General features: G+C 32.9%; 1 protein-coding gene across 1 annotated transcript; it reads left to right on the top strand.

Annotated features, from left to right (window-relative positions):
• The first annotated feature begins 267 nt into the window (after positions 1-267).
• LOC142636869 ((R)-mandelonitrile lyase-like) lies at positions 268-2,967 on the top strand. The gene is made up of 3 exons (XM_075811158.1): positions 268-479; positions 1,068-2,583; positions 2,663-2,967. Exons 1-3 carry the CDS (start codon positions 359-361, stop codon positions 2,706-2,708), a joined length of 1,683 nt encoding a protein of 560 aa, XP_075667273.1. The 5' UTR covers positions 268-358; the 3' UTR covers positions 2,709-2,967.
• The last annotated feature ends 16,661 nt before the right edge of the window (positions 2,968-19,628 follow it).

The raw sequence follows: 19,628 nt of genomic DNA, 5'->3' as shown, positions 1-19,628 counted from the left end.
ATCTTTCTTACATAAATTATAAAAGTACACCTGGAAATTATTTAAATTTCTTTAGATTTTTTTTTAACCTCTTGGGTAAAAAGGAAACAAAAATGGGTAATTATAATAATTATCCTCTGCATCTCAGAATGGAACCCACATAGTTTCTACTGCAGATAATTGGTCTACAAAAGGATTGGAAAAACTCAAGACTGTAGAGGATCCCTCCCTACATCACTGATATATAACGGTCTCCAACTGAATTTTTAACCATAAGGCACTCTCATTCCCTCTACTCCTTGTTGTTGGTAGTTCCTCTCTCTCTCTCTCTCTCTCTCTCTCGCTCTCTCCTCCAAGAAACACTAAAGAAAGCACAACAATGGCGAGATCCATTTGCTTTTGGCTACAGTACTTTGCGTTCTTGATGTTCATAGGCCCCGTCGTTTCTTATGCTATGCCACGGCCACCACGGCCACCACGACCACCACAGTCTCACCAAGGTGAAACCTTTTTTCTTTCCATCTTTTACTTTCTTTTTTTTCTTTTTCTCAGCAATTGCTTAGTAGTTTTAGGAAAGAAAAGAGAAGATATGCAACTGAAAATGCTAAAAACTTCTGCTTTTTCTCAGAAACCAAACAGTGGCTATGCCTCTCTGTGCTCTATTCTGCTAAAATTGACACAACTATGTGGCTTTATTGAAGTTAAAACAAAAGACCCATGATGGGATTTTCATGTATTATTCTTGTTTATGTTTCTCAAACCCCAATCTTTCAAAGAGCCCATTTCTTTTCTTCATATGTTCAATCCGTTTGGTTGTTGAGAAAGTGCAAGAAATGAGTAGAAATTGCAATTCTGTAGTTAACGGAGCGTAAATATCACTATTTGGCAAAATCATTCAAGATTTTCTTTTGTTATGCTTTAAGTTTATTAAGAACAACAGATTCTCTAAAACCCATTTCTTTAATTTCTTCATTCATTCTTTGAGTTTGGTTGATGAGAAAGTTCAAGAAAAGGGAAGGAATTAATATCTGATAACATCTACAAAAATTGTGCCCAACACTGTTTCTTTGTTGCCTATCTTGTTATAGACCCAAGTTACCTCAAGTTTGTGTCCAATGCTACCGAGTTCCCCTCCGAAGACTACTATGATTACATCATTGTTGGAGGCGGCACAGCTGGCTGCCCCTTGGCTGCAACACTATCTCATTCTTATAAAGTACTAGTGCTAGAACGAGGCGGAGTTCCTCACGGCGAAACCAATTTAATGTCCCAAGAAGGTTTCTTGGCTACACTCATGGAAGCTGACACATATAACTCCCCTGCCCAATCCTTCACATCAGAAGACGGCGTTGAAAATGCCCGTGGACGGGTTCTTGGTGGCAGCAGTGCAATAAATGCTGGGTTTTATAGCCGAGCTGATGATGATTTTTATAAGAAATCAGGAGTGAATTGGGATCTTAGGGTTGTGAACCAATCCTATGAGTGGGTTGAGAGGGCTATTGTGTTTAGACCAGAGCTCAAGAATTGGCAATCTGCAGTTCGAGATGGGTTATTGGAAGCTGGTGTTGATCCTTATATTGGGTTTAGTTTGGATCACTCGGTGGGAACCAAGATTGGAGGTTCTACTTTTGATAGTACAGGGAAGAGATACAGTGCTGCTAATCTTTTGAACTATGCAAGACCTTTCAATATTAAGGTTGCTGTGTATGCAAATGTGGAAAGGATACTACTGGCTACATCTTCACCTTACATGGGGTCAAGGCTATCAGCAATTGGAGTTGTTTATCGTGATCATACAGGGAGGTATCACCATGCAATAGTACGTGAACATGGTGAGGTGATTCTCTCTGCTGGTGCCATTGGAAGTCCACAGCTACTGCTGTTGAGTGGCATTGGTCCACGGCCTTATCTATCTTCTTGGGGAATTCCGGTTGCTCACCATCTTCCCTTTGTTGGGCAGTTCCTTTTTGATAATCCGCGGAGTGGTGTCTCAATTGTGGCTCCAATTCCATTGGAGCACTCACTGATTCAGGTGGTTGGCATTACAGAATCAGGAGCTTATATTGAAGCAGCTTCCAATGTTATCCCTTTCATATCCCCTGCTCGCTCCATTTTCATTTGGACACCATCCTCACCTCTGTATCTCACTGTGGCTACTCTCATGGAAAAGATTATTGGACCACTTTCAAGTGGATCACTGAGACTAGCTTCAACAGATGTCCGGGTGAATCCAATCGTTCGATTCAATTACTTTAGCAATCCAGTGGACCTTCAACGCTGTGTGAATGGCACACGCAAGATTGGAGATATTCTGAGGAGCCGATCCATGGAGGATTTCAAGGTTAGGAACTGGTTTGGTGGTCATGATTTCAGGTTTGTGGGACCTGCATTGCCTGTTGATCAAGCTGACAATCATCTCATGGAAGATTTCTGCCGCCGCACAGTTAGCACCATATGGCACTACCATGGGGGCTGTGTCGTGGGGAAGGTGGTTGATGGTGATTTCCGGGTCTTTGGCATTGATGCTCTCAGAATTGTTGATGGTTCAACATTTGGTGTATCACCAGGGACAAATCCTCAGGCTACTCTATTGATGCTTGGACGGTAAGTGAATGTTCTAAATTTAGTTCACAGTAAAATGCTTTTGGAATAGATTGACCAATTAGTTTGTTTATTTTCACAGATATGTCGGGTTGAAGATAATCAGAGAGCGAACAAGATATAGATGATAATCTGCTCTTATGAGCTGCAAGGACCTATGGCTGACTATGCTGTTAGTCAGTTGTTTCTTTTTTATAGTTATCTTTTTTGGTTAAGTAGCAAGTCTGGTTGTTTTGGCTCTCTCTGTACTACTAGTGCTTTGATGATTTGTTCATTCAAAATAATGCTATGCGATATGTGAATGTTGTCTCAAATGCTAAATGTGGATACTTAAACAGCTCTCGCTGAATAGAAAAATGAGATTGAATTTGTGCAGTTTATGTTTCAGATTGCTTGTACTTGTCAAATTCTTCTATTTCTATGTATTCCCTAGTTCATTTTAGTTGATTCATATGGTGTATCTGTGTATTTGTACATGAGCATGCGTGTGTACATCTGTAGTTGATTTGTAATTGTAATATGCTTAAAAAGCTTTTCACTTGACCATGTACTACTGCACTTGCAGAGATGGCTCTCTCAGGAGTAATAATTTGTCAATTTTACATTTAGAGTCTCTGATAACAGATTGTTGAATAAGGCCATATTTGAACAACTCGAGTAAAATTGAAATAGTAATTATTGAGTTTGTTTTTACTTGTCATATAATTCATGCTTTAAAATTAATCGCTGCAAACTAACTATGGCAGCTGTTCTGTGCCTTATTTTGGCTCAAAGGATGTTTGTGTTCATAATGGTAAGCTCCTTGCAGAGGAAGTTCTTGTTTGTATGATCAAGAATGATGTAAGATACGGAGCAATGGTTTGCAGGAAAGTGAAGTGCTATCTCTTCAATGGAATTCTGTGTAATGGATAGAATAACCCATTTCCTCTCTTTGATCTGAGTAAATTTCCTTTTCCTTAGGGGTCCTTTTGGTTGTTTAGCTGGTAGCAAGCTGATTAGTGGGAGTCGATTGTATAGTTAAATCGGCTTAGCTGTTAATTGTTATTATTTGGTTGTAGCTTTCTTTTGCTGCTTGTTTCTGGTTTTTTTTGGAACCCTTCTTTAATTTCTTTTGTTCTGTTAATAAAATGTTACCCTTTGATCAAAAAGGAGAAATTTGATTAACTGGCCATACATAAAGAATTTAAAGCTGTGGGGACTGATGCAAAGGCTATTCTGGTGATGCTCAGTTGTTGAGTTTTAGTCCAAGGAATGAAGTGTATGTAAAACAAAACTTGCTAGCATATGGACATAGCTCCAATTCAGTTAACCAAATCAGCAGATACTGGTCTTGAGTTAATAACTTCTGATCATAATCTGTAGTTTACCTTGCCTCAGCAGAGTCATCTGCAGGGATTGGCTTCATGACTTCCATCACATATTGACCAAACATATCCAACCCCACCAACTACAACTTAAATCTCTATTTGCAACTGAACTAATGAAGTTGCCTTTGGCTTCCACTCAAGCTTTGATCTGCCATCTTCTGGCTTTGATAATGCTCTTCTCAGCCCCCATCTCATCTAACCACTATAAATCTAGACTACTGTCTGCATCGTAAGCAACTCTAAAAACATAACTTATATTTACAACATTCCATAAAAATGCCATCCCCTTTAAGGCCTAACCACACCCCCCCCCCCCCCCTCCCCCCACCAGCAGGCGCCTATCTTTTTAAGGCACAGAGACAAGCTTTCAAGCCACTTTGGTTTTTTTGAATTACCGATTATCCCAAAATTTTAACCTATTACATTTAACTATATAATTCTAATATGCCATAAGATTTCACTTACCATTTCCCTTCTGCAGATAATTCTGTTATATATTTTAATGACCTTTTTAGGAAAAATGAAGACGTTGTCCCAATGTACCTAAATAATGTTCAAAACAGAATGAATGAGTTGAATTCTTCATTCAAATGAAAGCTTCTTAGCAACGCATGAAGAATCATTGACGTAACCTTTTCAATTAAGGGGGTACAATCTTAAGCACTCAATTTACCTGAGAATAGAGGCACTCCCAAGTACCATAAAGAAATGCTTGTTGAAGCACCTAGTTAAACTAAGCTGACAATGTTACCAGGTAGCCACTTATATCCTTCAATTTCAATTTAGAATCTAAATTAATGCCTCAATTGTGAGAATCTTTTTTTTTTTTTTTTGAGAAACGTTATGAGAATCTAGTTAATTATCTAATCAAATGCTTTGTGAGTAATTACCTGCAGGTACCTATGTGGTAGTTCCCAATATTTCAAAAGTTTTCAAGGGAAAATAATTCCCCTCCCTTATCAAGGTACACCACAGAGTGACTATCAAGAGTTTTCGATGTTTAACACAACTTGTGAACATGACACAAGTTTTTACAAATTTAGGTTGTGCCTTAGTTGGTTTAGATCATAAACAAGTCAATTCAAAAGTGACATGATAAAAAACGTGTCATAAGTGGGTTAACCAGCATAATCCACAATTGACATGCTAATTTATTTGTGTCAATCTAAAATGATCCATTTAACACTCCTGTTTAACTCATATGACAAATAAATATTCAATTAAAAAAAATTGCCAAGTACCTTTTATCCAACCTATTTTTTTAATTTAAAAAAAGTGAGTAATTACAAAAACTTATAAGTGATATAATTGTAAGTTGAAAATTTACAAACCCTAAAGAAATGATACTCATAATCATTGTTATGATCAGTTTAGTGGTTGCTCCAAATCTTTCAACATTGATACTTAGCATTTGGCGAGTTCTATAGATAATATATTTTTGTTAAACTATGTTATTTAAATTTGGGTTGAAATGTATATACTTCTTTTAAGATGTAAATAACTTATTTCTAAATGGATGGTACAACATTATGGACTTAGTATTTATTAAGTACTTTAATATTACTTTGAACTTTTGGGCAATGTGCCTTAACTTTTACATATTTGATGGTATTATTAACTTTCGAATTGTACGCTTAATAGGTGGTTAGATGTTATGAGTTCTTTTTAAATTTGTTGTTTATTAAATTTATAACAATATTAATAAGTTGCCTTTTTGAAGCAGGTTAAATGAAATGAATATGTGTCAACCATGCCTATTTCATATTAGGCGAGTTGAAATGGGTGGTGTCACATTCGTGTCAACTCAACACGAACAGTTTATTTAGTGTGTCAATTGGATTATGTCGTGTCAACTCAACATGACCAGTTTATTAACTAGTTGTTTTTTAATAGAAGGGTCATGACACAATTATTAAGTGGGACGGGTTTGAGATTGTTAAGTTATGACTTTTCACATAACATTTATGTTGGTTTTATTCTATGACAAAAAGTGTTGAAATTGCATTAATTTATTTCCTTGTATTTTGTGGAATTTATATGTAATGGCTTTAGTATTAAGTTGGTGAAGATTGCTCAAAACAACTGATCTTGTGACTTGCTCACAACTGACTCTTGAGTGGACAACCCGCGAAAGGTCACATGAGAAGTACATGCTGAAAGTTGAACAGTCTTTTGCCAGGTTGTATTTCGCAAGTCATCTCGTAGCTTGGCCAACTCATGAATGATCTGCAAAACTCTTTGCCTAGATGATTTAAAGTGTGATTCTGATACCCTTCACCCACATTATATATACCCTCACTACCCACAAAATTGTAAGTAGGCTATTCAGAAGAAAATCTTATAAAGGTTTCTACAACACCCACCTTGTTAGAGAGAGTTACTCTTCCTCAAGAAATAAATCCTTGTAATCTCTTTTCCTTCTTTCTCCAATTGTCATAATTTAAGAGGAGATTTGTACCCAAAGACAACCCACACCTATTCAGAGTGTAGAGAGTGTTTTGGAACTTGGGAAGTATTGGGTATTTGCCAAAAATAAGCCGTTGAGGCTTGGCAGTGCAATCAGGCAGTACTGTGGGATTCGGGAAGCTAGTGAAGACAAGACTCTAAGAAGTCTATTGGTAGCTAGACCTTAGAGGGTTCAAGTACTTTGGATAGATTAAACATGGAGGGTCTTTTTGGTATCCTTATACTCCAACTTATTCACTAATGGATCATTTCGACTTGGAAGGCCGTGAAGAGGTTTTTACACCAAGTTCTTCGATTTTCCTCTTCGATAACACATCGCCGTGTTATCTTGGGTTTGAGTCTCTTTTCCCTACTGGCCTTTACATATTTTCCTTGCACTTATATACTCATCCATGCAATTGTTTTAATGCTTCGATTAATTAATTTGCTAATCACATATATTCCGCATTAAGTGTGTTTAGATTAAGATTAATCAACCTGCAATTAAAATAGGGGATCTAAACTAGCTCTAGTCATTTACATTATTGAGCTTTCAGCTATGCATTCTATGAATATATTTTTACTATGTTTGTGATAGTTTAAGAGTGTCAAAATTTTCAACCTCTTAAAAATTTTACTCTTTCTTTCTAAGTCTATCAAAAGTAATGTTTTGCAGACAAATTCATTACTAATCAATTGCTCAATGTATAAGTCCAATATTGCCAAGAGAGACATTGACCATCTTAAACATTATATTTATTCTTATTCAGATTTTTTAGATTTATTTTAGAATTAAAATTATAAATAGGTATAGATAGAAAATAGTTCAATATATAACATATCAAGTTATGTTAAAAGGCTAGATTCTCTTTCTAATGCGTTTATGGCTTTTAAAATATTAATTGAACATACATTTACTTTTGCATACACAGAAAGAAATGATCTAAAATTAAAATTGATAAAATCCTAAGTGAGATCGACTATGTTACAAGAAAGATTAAGTGAATTTGAGATATTTTCAAATGATAAGTAAATAAACTTAAAAAAAAAAAAAAAAACATAGTTAGCAGTAATCTCACTTCTCAAAAAGCAATCAAAAATAGATTCTTAAATGAAAAGGAAATTATCAAAATGTAAATATTATTCATTCAATATTTTAAATAAGAGGGACCCCATTGAAAATTGTCGGCTTAGACTTCAAAATGTGTTGACTAGATGCTACACTGTGCCTATTATTGTAGACTTCAAATTTGAAGAATAATTTACAAGTTTTTTATTTAGGGTTTCTGGGCAATGGCATCACGCACACTAGAACAAGTCTGCGTACACAGAATCAAGCCTTCGTGCGTAGGCTCGATCGTGCGTACGCAAATCCTTGCCTAGAAGACCTAAAAACACAGAAACAGAGCAAAAATTTAAAACAACAAATCTAACAACCTAACACGCATTTTAAGCAAACAAAAACTTAAACCTAACCTAGAAAGGCATATTAAAACATATTCTAACAAACGAAAAGGCAAGCAAGAGGATTTAAAGACAGAAAGTGAAAGAAAAAGAAAGAGAAAGGTATAGACTAGATACCTCACACAAAAGCTTTCCAAGCTTGATTTTGACCATTCCTCTCAGTCAAATCTATTCACAAACCAATAAGAAAGTGATTAGCAACGTTAAACTAAAAGGATTAGGGTCACAAAAGGTCTCAATCAAATAAAATTGACTTGAGGGTGTTTTGTAAAAAAACTCCCTTTTGATTCATTATTTTCTAGTGAATTTTAGGTTTTTCTCATGGGATTTTTATGTGTTTTGAAAATATACCATGTAAAGTTTTTTATAATTGAAAAAATGGGGTTTGGAGCAGCTCCTAGACGATGTGAGATTCGTTTCAAACCTTAATCATTATTACAAAAAACTTGCATTTTTTATGCTTCTGAAACCCTAGCTGCGTACGCAGGAATATGCTTATGTATGCAGGAATATGCTTGTGTACGCATGCATTGGCTCACGTACGCAGGCCGAGGGCCACTTTGGTCATTTTATTTCTAAAAATTGATTTTTGCTCATTTAGAAAGTTATATTTTTCATTTTAACACTCCTCAAGTCAATTTGATATCTGATTGGGCTCTAAATTGTCCTTGGGCCTTAGAGTTCGAGCATCGTTGGGGAATATGGGCTCGAGTTGTAAGGGGTACAAAATGCGATGTCTACAAAACTTAGCAAGTATTACGTGACGTACAGCTAGCACTCACAAATATCTTTGCTAGGATGCCGTCATTGGAACTTGGAAACAATAAGGATAACTGTCGCGGAGATATAACTCACGGGTAACCAATTGGTGAGCAAATTTCATATAGATCTTATAGAAGAATTGCAAGTTTTAATAGTTATTTTTATATAGAAGATTTTCTTGATTGGTTACTTGATCTAGAGGATTTATTTGAATTTGAGAATATTTATTATGAAAGAAAAGTTGGACTTGCTTTATATAAACTTAGTGAGTATGCCTTATGTTGGTTGGAATGAGTACAATTTGATAGAATCTGACAAGGTAAAGACAAAATTCGTTCATGGCCAAAGATGAAAAATATGCTTGCTATCAAATTTTATCCTTTAGATTGTGAAGAAATCTTGTCGTATATAATACAAGATTGTTATTGACCAAGAAGTTCACCCTTGAACTATTTTAAAGAACTATATATTCTACCACTAAGAAAAGAATTACATGTTGAAGAAAATACTTTTCTTGAAGAATATGTAGAAGTCAAAGAAGAAAATATAGAGATTTTTGAGGAAATTAATGAAGGCCTTGTTATAGAAGAAAAACCTGAAATCAAGATTTTGGAAGAGATTAATGAATACCCTATTATAAAGAAAGATCTTGAGGTCGAGATTATAGAGATCTCCTTGTGGATTCAAGGAACCCTCATGGATTTGAGGAACCCTCGTAGATTTGAGGTCATTTTCAGTAGCAAATGTGTTTTGTTTCTTGTTTTCTAGAGGTAGATGTATTCTACTTCTTGACGCTTCCACATCCCACATCATTCTTTGAGCTCTCTATCCCATTGAAAAACACACATACATTATATAAGCGGTGCGGTGCGATTCTCATCGGTGGCAACTCACCACCGCTCGCCGCACATACTGATGTCAGTATTCAAAAAATGTTGCCAACTACAACGCCAGAGACCTATGGTGGTGCTCTACGACAGTCAGCTTGGTGCGGCAAAGGGCAGTTCTATTAGTAGGAGTGGTTTGTTGTGGGTTATATTGGAATTAAACTCACATTGAATCTTTATTATTCATTTTTATTTGAAATATCATTTTGATTGAAGCTTATGGGTATTGCTTAAAAACAAAATCATAATGAAGTATATTATCATTGTTGAAACTATAAAAAAAAATTGTCATAGAGAGTGTCATAGGTACATACACTTACACGGCAACATAAACAGCACTGACAATAATGCTGCGGACAAAACAATAGGATAAGACCAAGTGTATGATCATCTAGAAAAAGGTGATTAACATATATTAAAAAAAGACCACGTGAGTTTAAAAAAATAATAAAAATGATCTCAAAGAGGTTTACTGCCTAGTACCTATGAAAAGAAAAATATAGAAACAAAACAAACAAAATCCTGAAAAGTGGGATGGCACAATCAGAAAACAAGGAAAAACTTGATGGTGGGATCGCCACAAAAAAAAAAATTAAAAAAAAATAAAGTAAATCTGAAAAGTTGAAAAGCGGAGATGACACAAACGAAAAATAGGGAACTTAAAGACATGGAACAAACAAAAAAAGAGCAAAAAGCTAAATAGTGGGGCACGATTTAACATGAAATTAAGAACTACTGAAGTGAAACTGACGCAAACTGCTCCATGAATTGATTAGTTGAGAGAAAACAAAAGGAATGGTTTCTTTGCAACTTCTCCATAAAGTGAGAGAACTGAAAAGAAAGAGAGGAGGCATAGAAAATATTGAGCAAGCACACACAAAAGAAAAACACATAGCAAAAACACAAAGAGAAAAAAGAAAAAGAAGAGAGACATGGACAAAGATAGGGAGCAACATCAAGTGAAGGAGGAACACGCAACATCAGCAATAGATTTGTATATGGGATATTATCAGTCACTTTCTTCTCTAAATCTCTCTCTCTCTCTCCCTCTTCCTCAAAACTGAATTTTTGTTTAGTAAAACAAATAGGGCTAGGTTTTATGAGGAGTTCTTAACTTCATATATGAAGCTTTAAATACGATTCCCTAACTCGTAGATCCTGTTTGAAAATTACCAAATAAAAATTCTCTTAAGTTTTGGTTCAATGTTTTCTTAACTAAAGTCCTTGACATAACCAAAATCTCTCTCTTCCTCTTCCTCAAATCTGAATTTTTGTTTGGTAAAACAAATAGGGTCAGGTTTCATAAGGACTTCCTAGCTCCATAAATGAAGCTTTAAATACAATTCTTCGACTTGTAGATCTTGTTTGAGAATTACCAAATAAAAATTCTCTCAAGTTTTGGTTCAATGTTTTCTTGACTCTACCAAATCAAATACATCAATGGAGTTCTTAACTCTACCAATTCAAATTTTAGAGTCCTTGACTCTTCCAAATCTCAATTAGAGTCTTTGACTCTACCAAATCTTAGTTAAAGTCCTTGACTCTATCAAATTAAATACATCAATGGAGTCCTTAATTCTACTAAATTAAATACATCAATAGAGTCCTTGACTCCACCAATTCAAATTTTAGAGTCCTTGACTGTACAAAATCTCAATTAGAGTCATTGACTCTACCAAATCAAATACATTAATGGAGTCCTTGACTCTACCTTATGAATTAGTTCAGTGTACTCCTTGACTCCACCAATTTAAATATTAGAGTCTTCAACTCTACCAAATTTTAATGGAGTCATTGACTCCACCATTAAAACAATTTGGAATTCTTCACTCCATCAATTTAAAATAATATGCTTCAATGGTGTCCTTGAATCCCAAAATTATTTTAAATAGAGTGAGGTTTCTAATCTCTTCAAATTCCAATATGACTAATTCTTTGGAATTCCTAATTTCTTAACCAAAATTGGAGTTTCTAATTCCCAAAATAAAATGACCATAAAATTGATTTGAGGAAAATTTTCAATTCCCAATTCCTAAAACACGTTCAAAAAAATAAAATTGCTTTAAATGAGTTTTCTTTCCCTTAATTAAATTTGAAACCTCAATCAAAACATCATTGTTTATTAAAATTCCTACAAAGAAGCAAATGAAAGAAAGGGAAATTTGCTTAGACATTCAACTTCTTAGAAAGAGAATCTTTGGTTCAATTTCCATAAAAACATAGTCCTTCACTTACCCTTGAGATTTTTTGATACAAGATAGAATTTCTACTATAGCCTAATCTAAGTGTATATGTGTGTGAAGTTCCCTCCTGTAGACTTGAACCCCGACACTTGGCCTCCATACCCCACAAGTATATATACTTGTAGAGTGACCACCGCACCAATGAGGTACTTATCCTTGAGATTAAAATCAATTATCTCACCCCAAAAAAATAAAATTAAGTCAATGCTTAATTAAACACTAAGTATTAGACTTAAATGTCCCTCATTTAAATTGGACAAAATCTTTTTTTTTTTTTTTTTGAAAGGAAGTTGGACAAAATCTTATTTGAAGATTTTAAATCTAAAACCTCAAATATAAGAACTATGAATTGGCTTGATCCCTGCCAAGGATATGTAGGCAACCTAAGTAAATTATTAGGTGCAGCCACAAATAATAAAAATACATATTTCAAACACAAAAAATAAATGAATAAACTTATGTAGAAAGGCAATGTGGTTGGAATCAAAGGGTCTTCCCTAGAAACAAAGAATTGTAATTAAAAGATATCTTATCTTGAATAAGCACTACTCACATTAATAAAACCTATACGCTAAAAATCCTATGGGTGAAATTATGTTTGATGAATTTTACTAAATAAAAATTTTTGTTAAACATAATTTAACAATTTTTTGTTACACATAATTTGACAATCTTTGTTAAACATAATGTAACAATTTCTGCTAAACATTTTTTAAAAATTTTGTAACATAATTTTACAATTTTTGTTAAAAATGAGTTAACAATTTTTGTCAAAAATCATCATTAGTTTAATCTTTTTTTAACTCAAAATAAGATTTTCTTTCAATAATCAAAGCTACATCAGCCAAAAAATTGGAAGTTTAGGGTGATCATTAGTTTTTATCTTATGTTGAGTTTTATTGTTATGTTGTTAATGTTTATGGGTATTCTTATTGGTATCACACTTCCCCCTAAAAAGAACTCATTGGTGATATATATCATTGAAAACAATAAACCTAACCATAAGAAAAATCCTCATTGCCAAGGTGTTTCATCATTTCCTATTCATTTTTTTTAGTTGGGCTAAGGTATTATTATGATGGCAGTGTGATGAGTTATAGATACCTCCAATAGGCTAAATTTAGCAATGATTGGTTGTAACCACGGAGGCCAAATTCAATTCGCTCCATGACATTAAAAGATATTCTATTGATAAAAGTTATTTTTTTATTATCCATTATAAATATTGGGATTGCACTATTGACTTTATCTTTTTAAAATTCAATAATTCTGTGACAAAATTATTTATCATTACGATGTCATTTCATCCTGAAACAGCTACAACTACAAGTGAACTGAGAGAGAAAGAAGCAAACAAAACACATAAAACTCAAGTTGAAGAGTCCTTATTCAATCAAGACAAAGTCCTAATAAAGGGTGTAAAACAAATTATCAATTTCTTTTACCTACAATGGATATGAAGGTAGTTGGATGCAAGATACGATGTGGCAATTATTAGTTGTGGTAACAGTTATCCAATCGGTATTATAACAGTCAGCTCTAGGTCTACTTGGAAGTCTATTTTAGGCTAACCCTATCATACATTTCAAATCATTGCGTGGCAATTTTCATCATTGGCAATTTTCATGTGCACAACCCTCATGACTTTGGCCGTGGCATATGTGGGTGCTCTCTATGAAATAACTTCAAACCATAAGTTTTCGGGTGGGTACGCTAACATCATCAAACCTATTCACACATTAGTTTGGATTATATGTTTGGTTGTTTTCTATCACTTAATTAGATCCATGATATGGATGTTATGCTTACTATTATCAAACCTTAAGAACAAGGTATTTAGGGACAAAAACACAAAACTAAAGTCTTCAATTCTACTCATATTTCAAAGCCGCTTCCTCTTGAGCTGCAACCATCAACACGTCAAACTGAATAATAAAGTGTTGTTTGGTGAGGTTTAACTGTTTTGTAATTTTTTGTATTAAAAAGTTTGTAATAAAAGGTTGTTTGGTGTCCTCCAATTTTTGTTATCTTTTACTTTTTCCTAGGTTGGACACGAGTCATGCTGTTTATTTGGTATTCCACATGTTGTTTCTCATGCAAGTGGGAGTGTTTTCTACTACTATTTCTAAATCTCCTTCTTTGAATGTTCCAAGTGTTATAGATTTGTCACATTTGGATCCTATAGATTTCTTGTAGCTAAATATTCCATTCACTTTGAACATAGGTGACATCTTTGATGTTCTTTTAAATGGTGGTCCAAACTCTAACGGAGCTTATGGGTATTGCTTAAAAACACAATCACAATCACGAAGTATATTATCAGCATTAGTTTAATCTTATTTTTTAACTCAAAATAAGATTTTTCTTTCAATAATCAAAGATACATTAACCATCAATTGGAAGTTTAGGGAGATCATTAGTTTTTATCCTATGTTGATTGTTATTGTTATTTATGTTTATGTGTATTGTTATTGGTATCATGTTGACCCCTAAAAAGCACTCGTTGGTGATATATATCATTGAAAACAAGAGATATTTAATGGTCTACTAGAGTTCGTCCAAGTACAAGTAGGAGAAAAGAATTCAATTTAATTCAAAGAAAGGTACTAAAAAAAATTGCAAGGGTGGGGATTTATGAGGGGGTGGGGGCATCTATGGAGATGCATCGGCCTCATTAATATTACTAATTATCCATATTTTGATGCACAACCTTGTCAATTTATAATAATTGGTTAAAAAATAATCATAATGAAGGCTTAAGGCTCAGGGTATTTTTTTTAAAAAACCAAAATCACAATCAAGAAGTATCATCATCATCATGATTACCGTCATTATTAGTTTTAATACTATGTTAATGTTTATTGTTTTTCTGTTTATGAGTATGTGTATTGTTTGATACAAAGATGGTAAAACAATTTCTTTAGTACCAATATTTAAAAAAAAAAAAAAAAATTTCTCAAGAATGCAAAGGTAAGTTAGGGAAAATATTCATTTCTTAATTATAGTTATTTATAACATTTTGTATATCATTAAAAAGTATGTTAGAAATTGGAAGTTATTCTTTTAGTTTTACACTAAGTGTCCGTTTGGGAACAACTTATTTAGCTAACATTGAAAACTTTTTTGTTAAAAGTACTATAGATAAAAGTAAAAATTAATTAAATAGTATAGTGGAACCTCTAAATAGTATCTAAAAGTACAGTGAGACCCATAATAGTACCAAAAATAAGCTGAAAGTGTAGATAAGCTGAAAATTTTAGCTCATTCCAAACACACACTAACTTGTTCAAATCCAAATTTGTTTTCCTCCTACAATCCAAATCTATCTCAAAAAATAATAAAACACAGCAAAATTATGATTCAAAACCAAAATACAAAAATATTTACTTCAACACCACTTATATGACTCTAAATCGAAGTTGGAATAAGTGATGAGAAGAAAGAATTGTGGGAAACAAATTTGGTATATTACGGGATCCTTGTTCTTTTTCTCATTAAGAATATACCATTAGGAAATATAATTTGTGTTGTGTGCAAAATTGCAAGAATGCATAATTAAATTCACAATTTTCAATAATGCTTTAAAGTCAAGCAATAGAAATAGGTGGCTAATCCCAAGCAGAAGTGTTGATTGTAGCCTTATACATGACAATTGTAACACTTTTTCATTAAATAAAAAAAATCATAAAGTACAAGTCAAAAGGAGAAAAAAAAGGTAAAGGAATTTTTTTATAAAAAAGTCGTGTAAATACTATCATAAATTAATCCAACATGTGAATAATTGTGGTCAGAGATCTAGGAACATCATATAATAATGACATAACAATTTTCTGCTAATTTTTCAAAAAAATTATTTAAAACCAATGAAAGGAAACAACATAAAATTAATTTGGGTAGACTACCTTCTTCAATTGCAAAATTTTTCACTCACCATCTTATTTTTTTTTTCAAATAAATTAAAACCTAACAACAACAAGAAGTAAGATAAATTATAATTTGATGTTTTTCCTCAACTCAAGTTAACAATAAACACCATTAATTAAAGCGTTCCATCTCTCTAACCGAAGGAGTTCCTGTGGAGGGTGAGGACCCAGATAGAGAGGGACCTATGGTAGTAGTTTAAGTTGGCCCAGTAGTGGAGCTGGCAGCAGCAAAGCCTTTTTTTTAGGGATAATGAAATTCCGGATCAAAGAGATTCACCTGTAGTAGATAAGGGGCTTAGTGCTTAAATAAATGACAAAACAAATACTTGCATGATGAATCATATATGAATTAAGTAAGTATAGGTCAATGAGGATACAAACCCCTTGTAAATCTATAACATGCTTGATTTGAGCTCTTCCTACAAAGAAGTTGTCAACTTATATCATTTCCACGATCAAAGATTAAGCAAGATTTGTGAATACCTATTTGTAGATATTATTTACATTGATTTCACTATTCAGTTATAAAACAACCTAAATCAAAGTAGATGAATATGTATAGGCAAAGTTTTTTTATTCTTCACTGATTTTAATGTTTAGTTAAAGAAATTTAAATTAAAATAGTTGAATATGTAAATGTAAAGTTATATGTATAGTTAAAACCACAGAAGATAAATATGTAAAGTCAATGGATTCATATTGTAAGAAAAAAATTTGGACTAAAAAATAAATAAGAAAATGAATGTGGCCGATGATGTGGTAGATGAAGTGGCGCAATCAGTGTTTCACAACTTTAATTACTACATTTCCATTTTTATATATGAAAGCTCAGATTTGTGCTAAAACAAAAGAGTTTGTTGAGACCCCAAATAAAAGTTACTGTTAGATTGCTTTTACTCTTAGACTAAGTGCGGAACAAGAGTAAATGAGCGCAATGAACCGATAACATTATCCTAAGCCATGTTCATCCGTCATTAACAATAAAGAAAAAGCTTAAAGGATAAGGAAGAGAGATGCAAACACAAGATAACATCGAAATGTGTTATCAAAGAGGAAACTAAAAAACTCGACGAAAAATCTCTTTACAACCTTCCAAGTTGAAATCAATCCACTAGAGAATAAAGTTGAAGTACACGAATAACAAAAGACCCTCCAAGCCTAGTTTACCCCATATACTTGAGCCCTCCAAGCTCCTGCTACCAATTGACTTCTCGGAGCCTTGTCTTCTCTAACTTTTCAGATCCCGCAATTCAGCACGATTGCATCTGCCAATGAATGACACCTTCCAATGCTTCCCAGCAGCACCAAAATCTCACCTTATACTCAATATGGGTGTGTTAAGTGTTTGGGCTAGTAACCTGTCAAAGATATAGAGATTGAGAGGTAGAAGTTGAGGAAAAACCATAAGAAAATGTGTAGATGATTGTGGGTATAACAATCTTTAGCTCTCAAGTATATTTTTTAAGGTTTTCTCTATGAAAAACACTCCTTACAATTTGTGGGTAATGAGGATATATATAGTATAGGTAAAGAGTTGGTAAAGTAAAATACAACTTTTTGCCAAACAGAAAGTTTCATGGGTCCTTCGCAAGTTGGCCTTACCTGCGAGACCGTCGCGAAAAATCCAACCTAGCATAACTCTTCATCTTCCAATCGTGCTCTACACATGGCTCTTTTCGTGGGTTACTTCTCGCGAGCCAGTCGCGAAATCCACTTATTCAACTTTTAAAGCTTGATTCTTCATTGATCTCTCACACTCATCTCTTACAATTAAACTTACATACATACAAGGAAAATGATTGAAGAAATTGCAATTAAATTTGGCACAAAATTAAACCCAACACAATATTGTTGAAAATCACAACTTTACAATATAGTACTAGCCGCAACCTCATGTGATGTGAAGCAATATTTGATTATTTTGTAATAAAATATGATATATAATTTATTTTATAAAATTTTCATAAAATCATATATTAGGATTAGTCATCTATATAAAGTGTTTTCCCATAAGAGAATTTCATTTTAGATATATTAAACTATTAATTGAGAAATATTATTTTTTATATAATCATTTACCAAACCAACTAAGGGCAAGGATCTTTTTTTTTTTTTAAATAAATAAATAAGAAATGTCATTTTTTTTTTCATTTTTTAAGTAATGAAATTTTGTGTTCTCTACAAATAAAAATATATAATTATATATATATATATATATTTACTTTCTTTTTATATTAAAATTTTCATCTACACTCATACTATCACCCAATTCACTAGTGATAGAATATAGCAAGGATTAAGTTTTTCCAATTATGATAGTTAGAAAGGAAAGGTGAAAATTAGATTTTTTTTTTCCTCCATTTAAAATGCTTCAATTTGTAGCCTTCAATTTTAATATTATCTTTAATCCCAAACCAATATATATTTTGTGAAATATACAAAATATGATCATGATCTCTCTTCTTGAATACATTGTATATCTCAATACATTCATAAGTGTATACCGAATCAAAATATACTCATATGAGGATACTTTGCAAACAACCAAAATGTCATATCGATTGTCACTTAACAAGGATTAATTGGACCAATTAGGATAATAATTTGTTGTTGATAATATATTGAGACTATTTTTTTTCAGCAAAAACTACAAATTCATCCACCCAAAAAGATCATGATCAAACTTTGTATACAATTATTACCAAAATCTCATAACTAAGTTTCTATAATAATAATAATAATAATAGTAACAACAACAACAATACAATTGCAAAATCTAAAATATTTTACTCATCTAATTATTTCGTTTGACTAACTTTTACTTTTGTCATAATAAGTGGCACTACAGAGTAGTTCTAATACATCTATTAGGAGTAATCTATTTACAAAAACAACAAATTTGCCCACTCAAAAGGATTTAAAAAAAAAAAAAGACAAATGGATCACTAAAAAAAATCAGATTCTAACTTTGAAAACAACTAATTATTAACCTAAATTAAATCAAACTAATGAAATAAAGAAAATGACCTTGTGATTGGAAATTAGAGTACCAAAATATCTAAATATGCATAAAAGTCAATACAATTTTTTCAAAAAGAGAAAAAAAAAAGTGATTTGACAATAAAATTAACAATAAAAAAACCTAGTAGTGGGAAAAAACGTGGTTGAAACAATTAAAAAAATCCACCGAAAGAGTAACAAAATGAGAGAGAGAGAGAGAGAGAGAGAGAGAGAGAGATTATTGACCTTTTTTTTTCATGGACAACTTGGAAGAAATAGGGAAGAGAGGTGGAAATTAAGTAATAAGAAATTTATATGAAAATTAAAATGGAAGAGGAATGGTGGAAGTAGATGAAGCATTGAACAAAGTTAAATGGTAGAATATAAGAAGATATAAAGGAGAATATTTAAAATTTTATAAAGGCATTCAAATGAAACATTTTAAAAGACAATGACTAGAGGAGATGAAATATTGAACTAAGAAGACAAAGGTCGTAGAAGATAAAAGGTTGAACTAAGTAAAAATTGCATCACACACGCTAATCACTTTCTTAAGTAAAAATAGACAGGTTGTATTTCACAAGTCATCTCGTAACTTAACCAACTCATGAATGATCCGCGAAACTCTTTGCCTGGATGATTTTAAGTGTGACTCTTATACCCTTCACCTACATTATATATACCCTCACTACCCATAAAATTGTAAGGAGACTATTCAAAAGAAAATCTTAGAAAGGTTTCTACAACACCCACATTGTTAGAGAGAGTTACTCTTCCTCAAGAGATAAATCCTTGTAATCTCTTCTCCTTCTCTCTCCAATTGTCATACTTTAAGAGGGGATTTGTACCCAAAGACAACCCGCACCTATTTAGAGTGTAGAAAGTTTTTTGGAACTTGAGAAGTATTGGGTATTTGCCAAAAATAAGCTGGTGAGACTTGGCGGTGCAATCAAGCAG

This window comes from Castanea sativa, chromosome 5 (genome assembly GCF_040712315.1).
Source record: "Castanea sativa cultivar Marrone di Chiusa Pesio chromosome 5, ASM4071231v1".
Taxonomy (NCBI): Eukaryota; Viridiplantae; Streptophyta; class Magnoliopsida; order Fagales; family Fagaceae; genus Castanea; species Castanea sativa.
The sequence above is the reverse complement of the archived record's forward strand: the minus strand, read 5'-3'. Positions and strand labels throughout refer to the sequence as shown.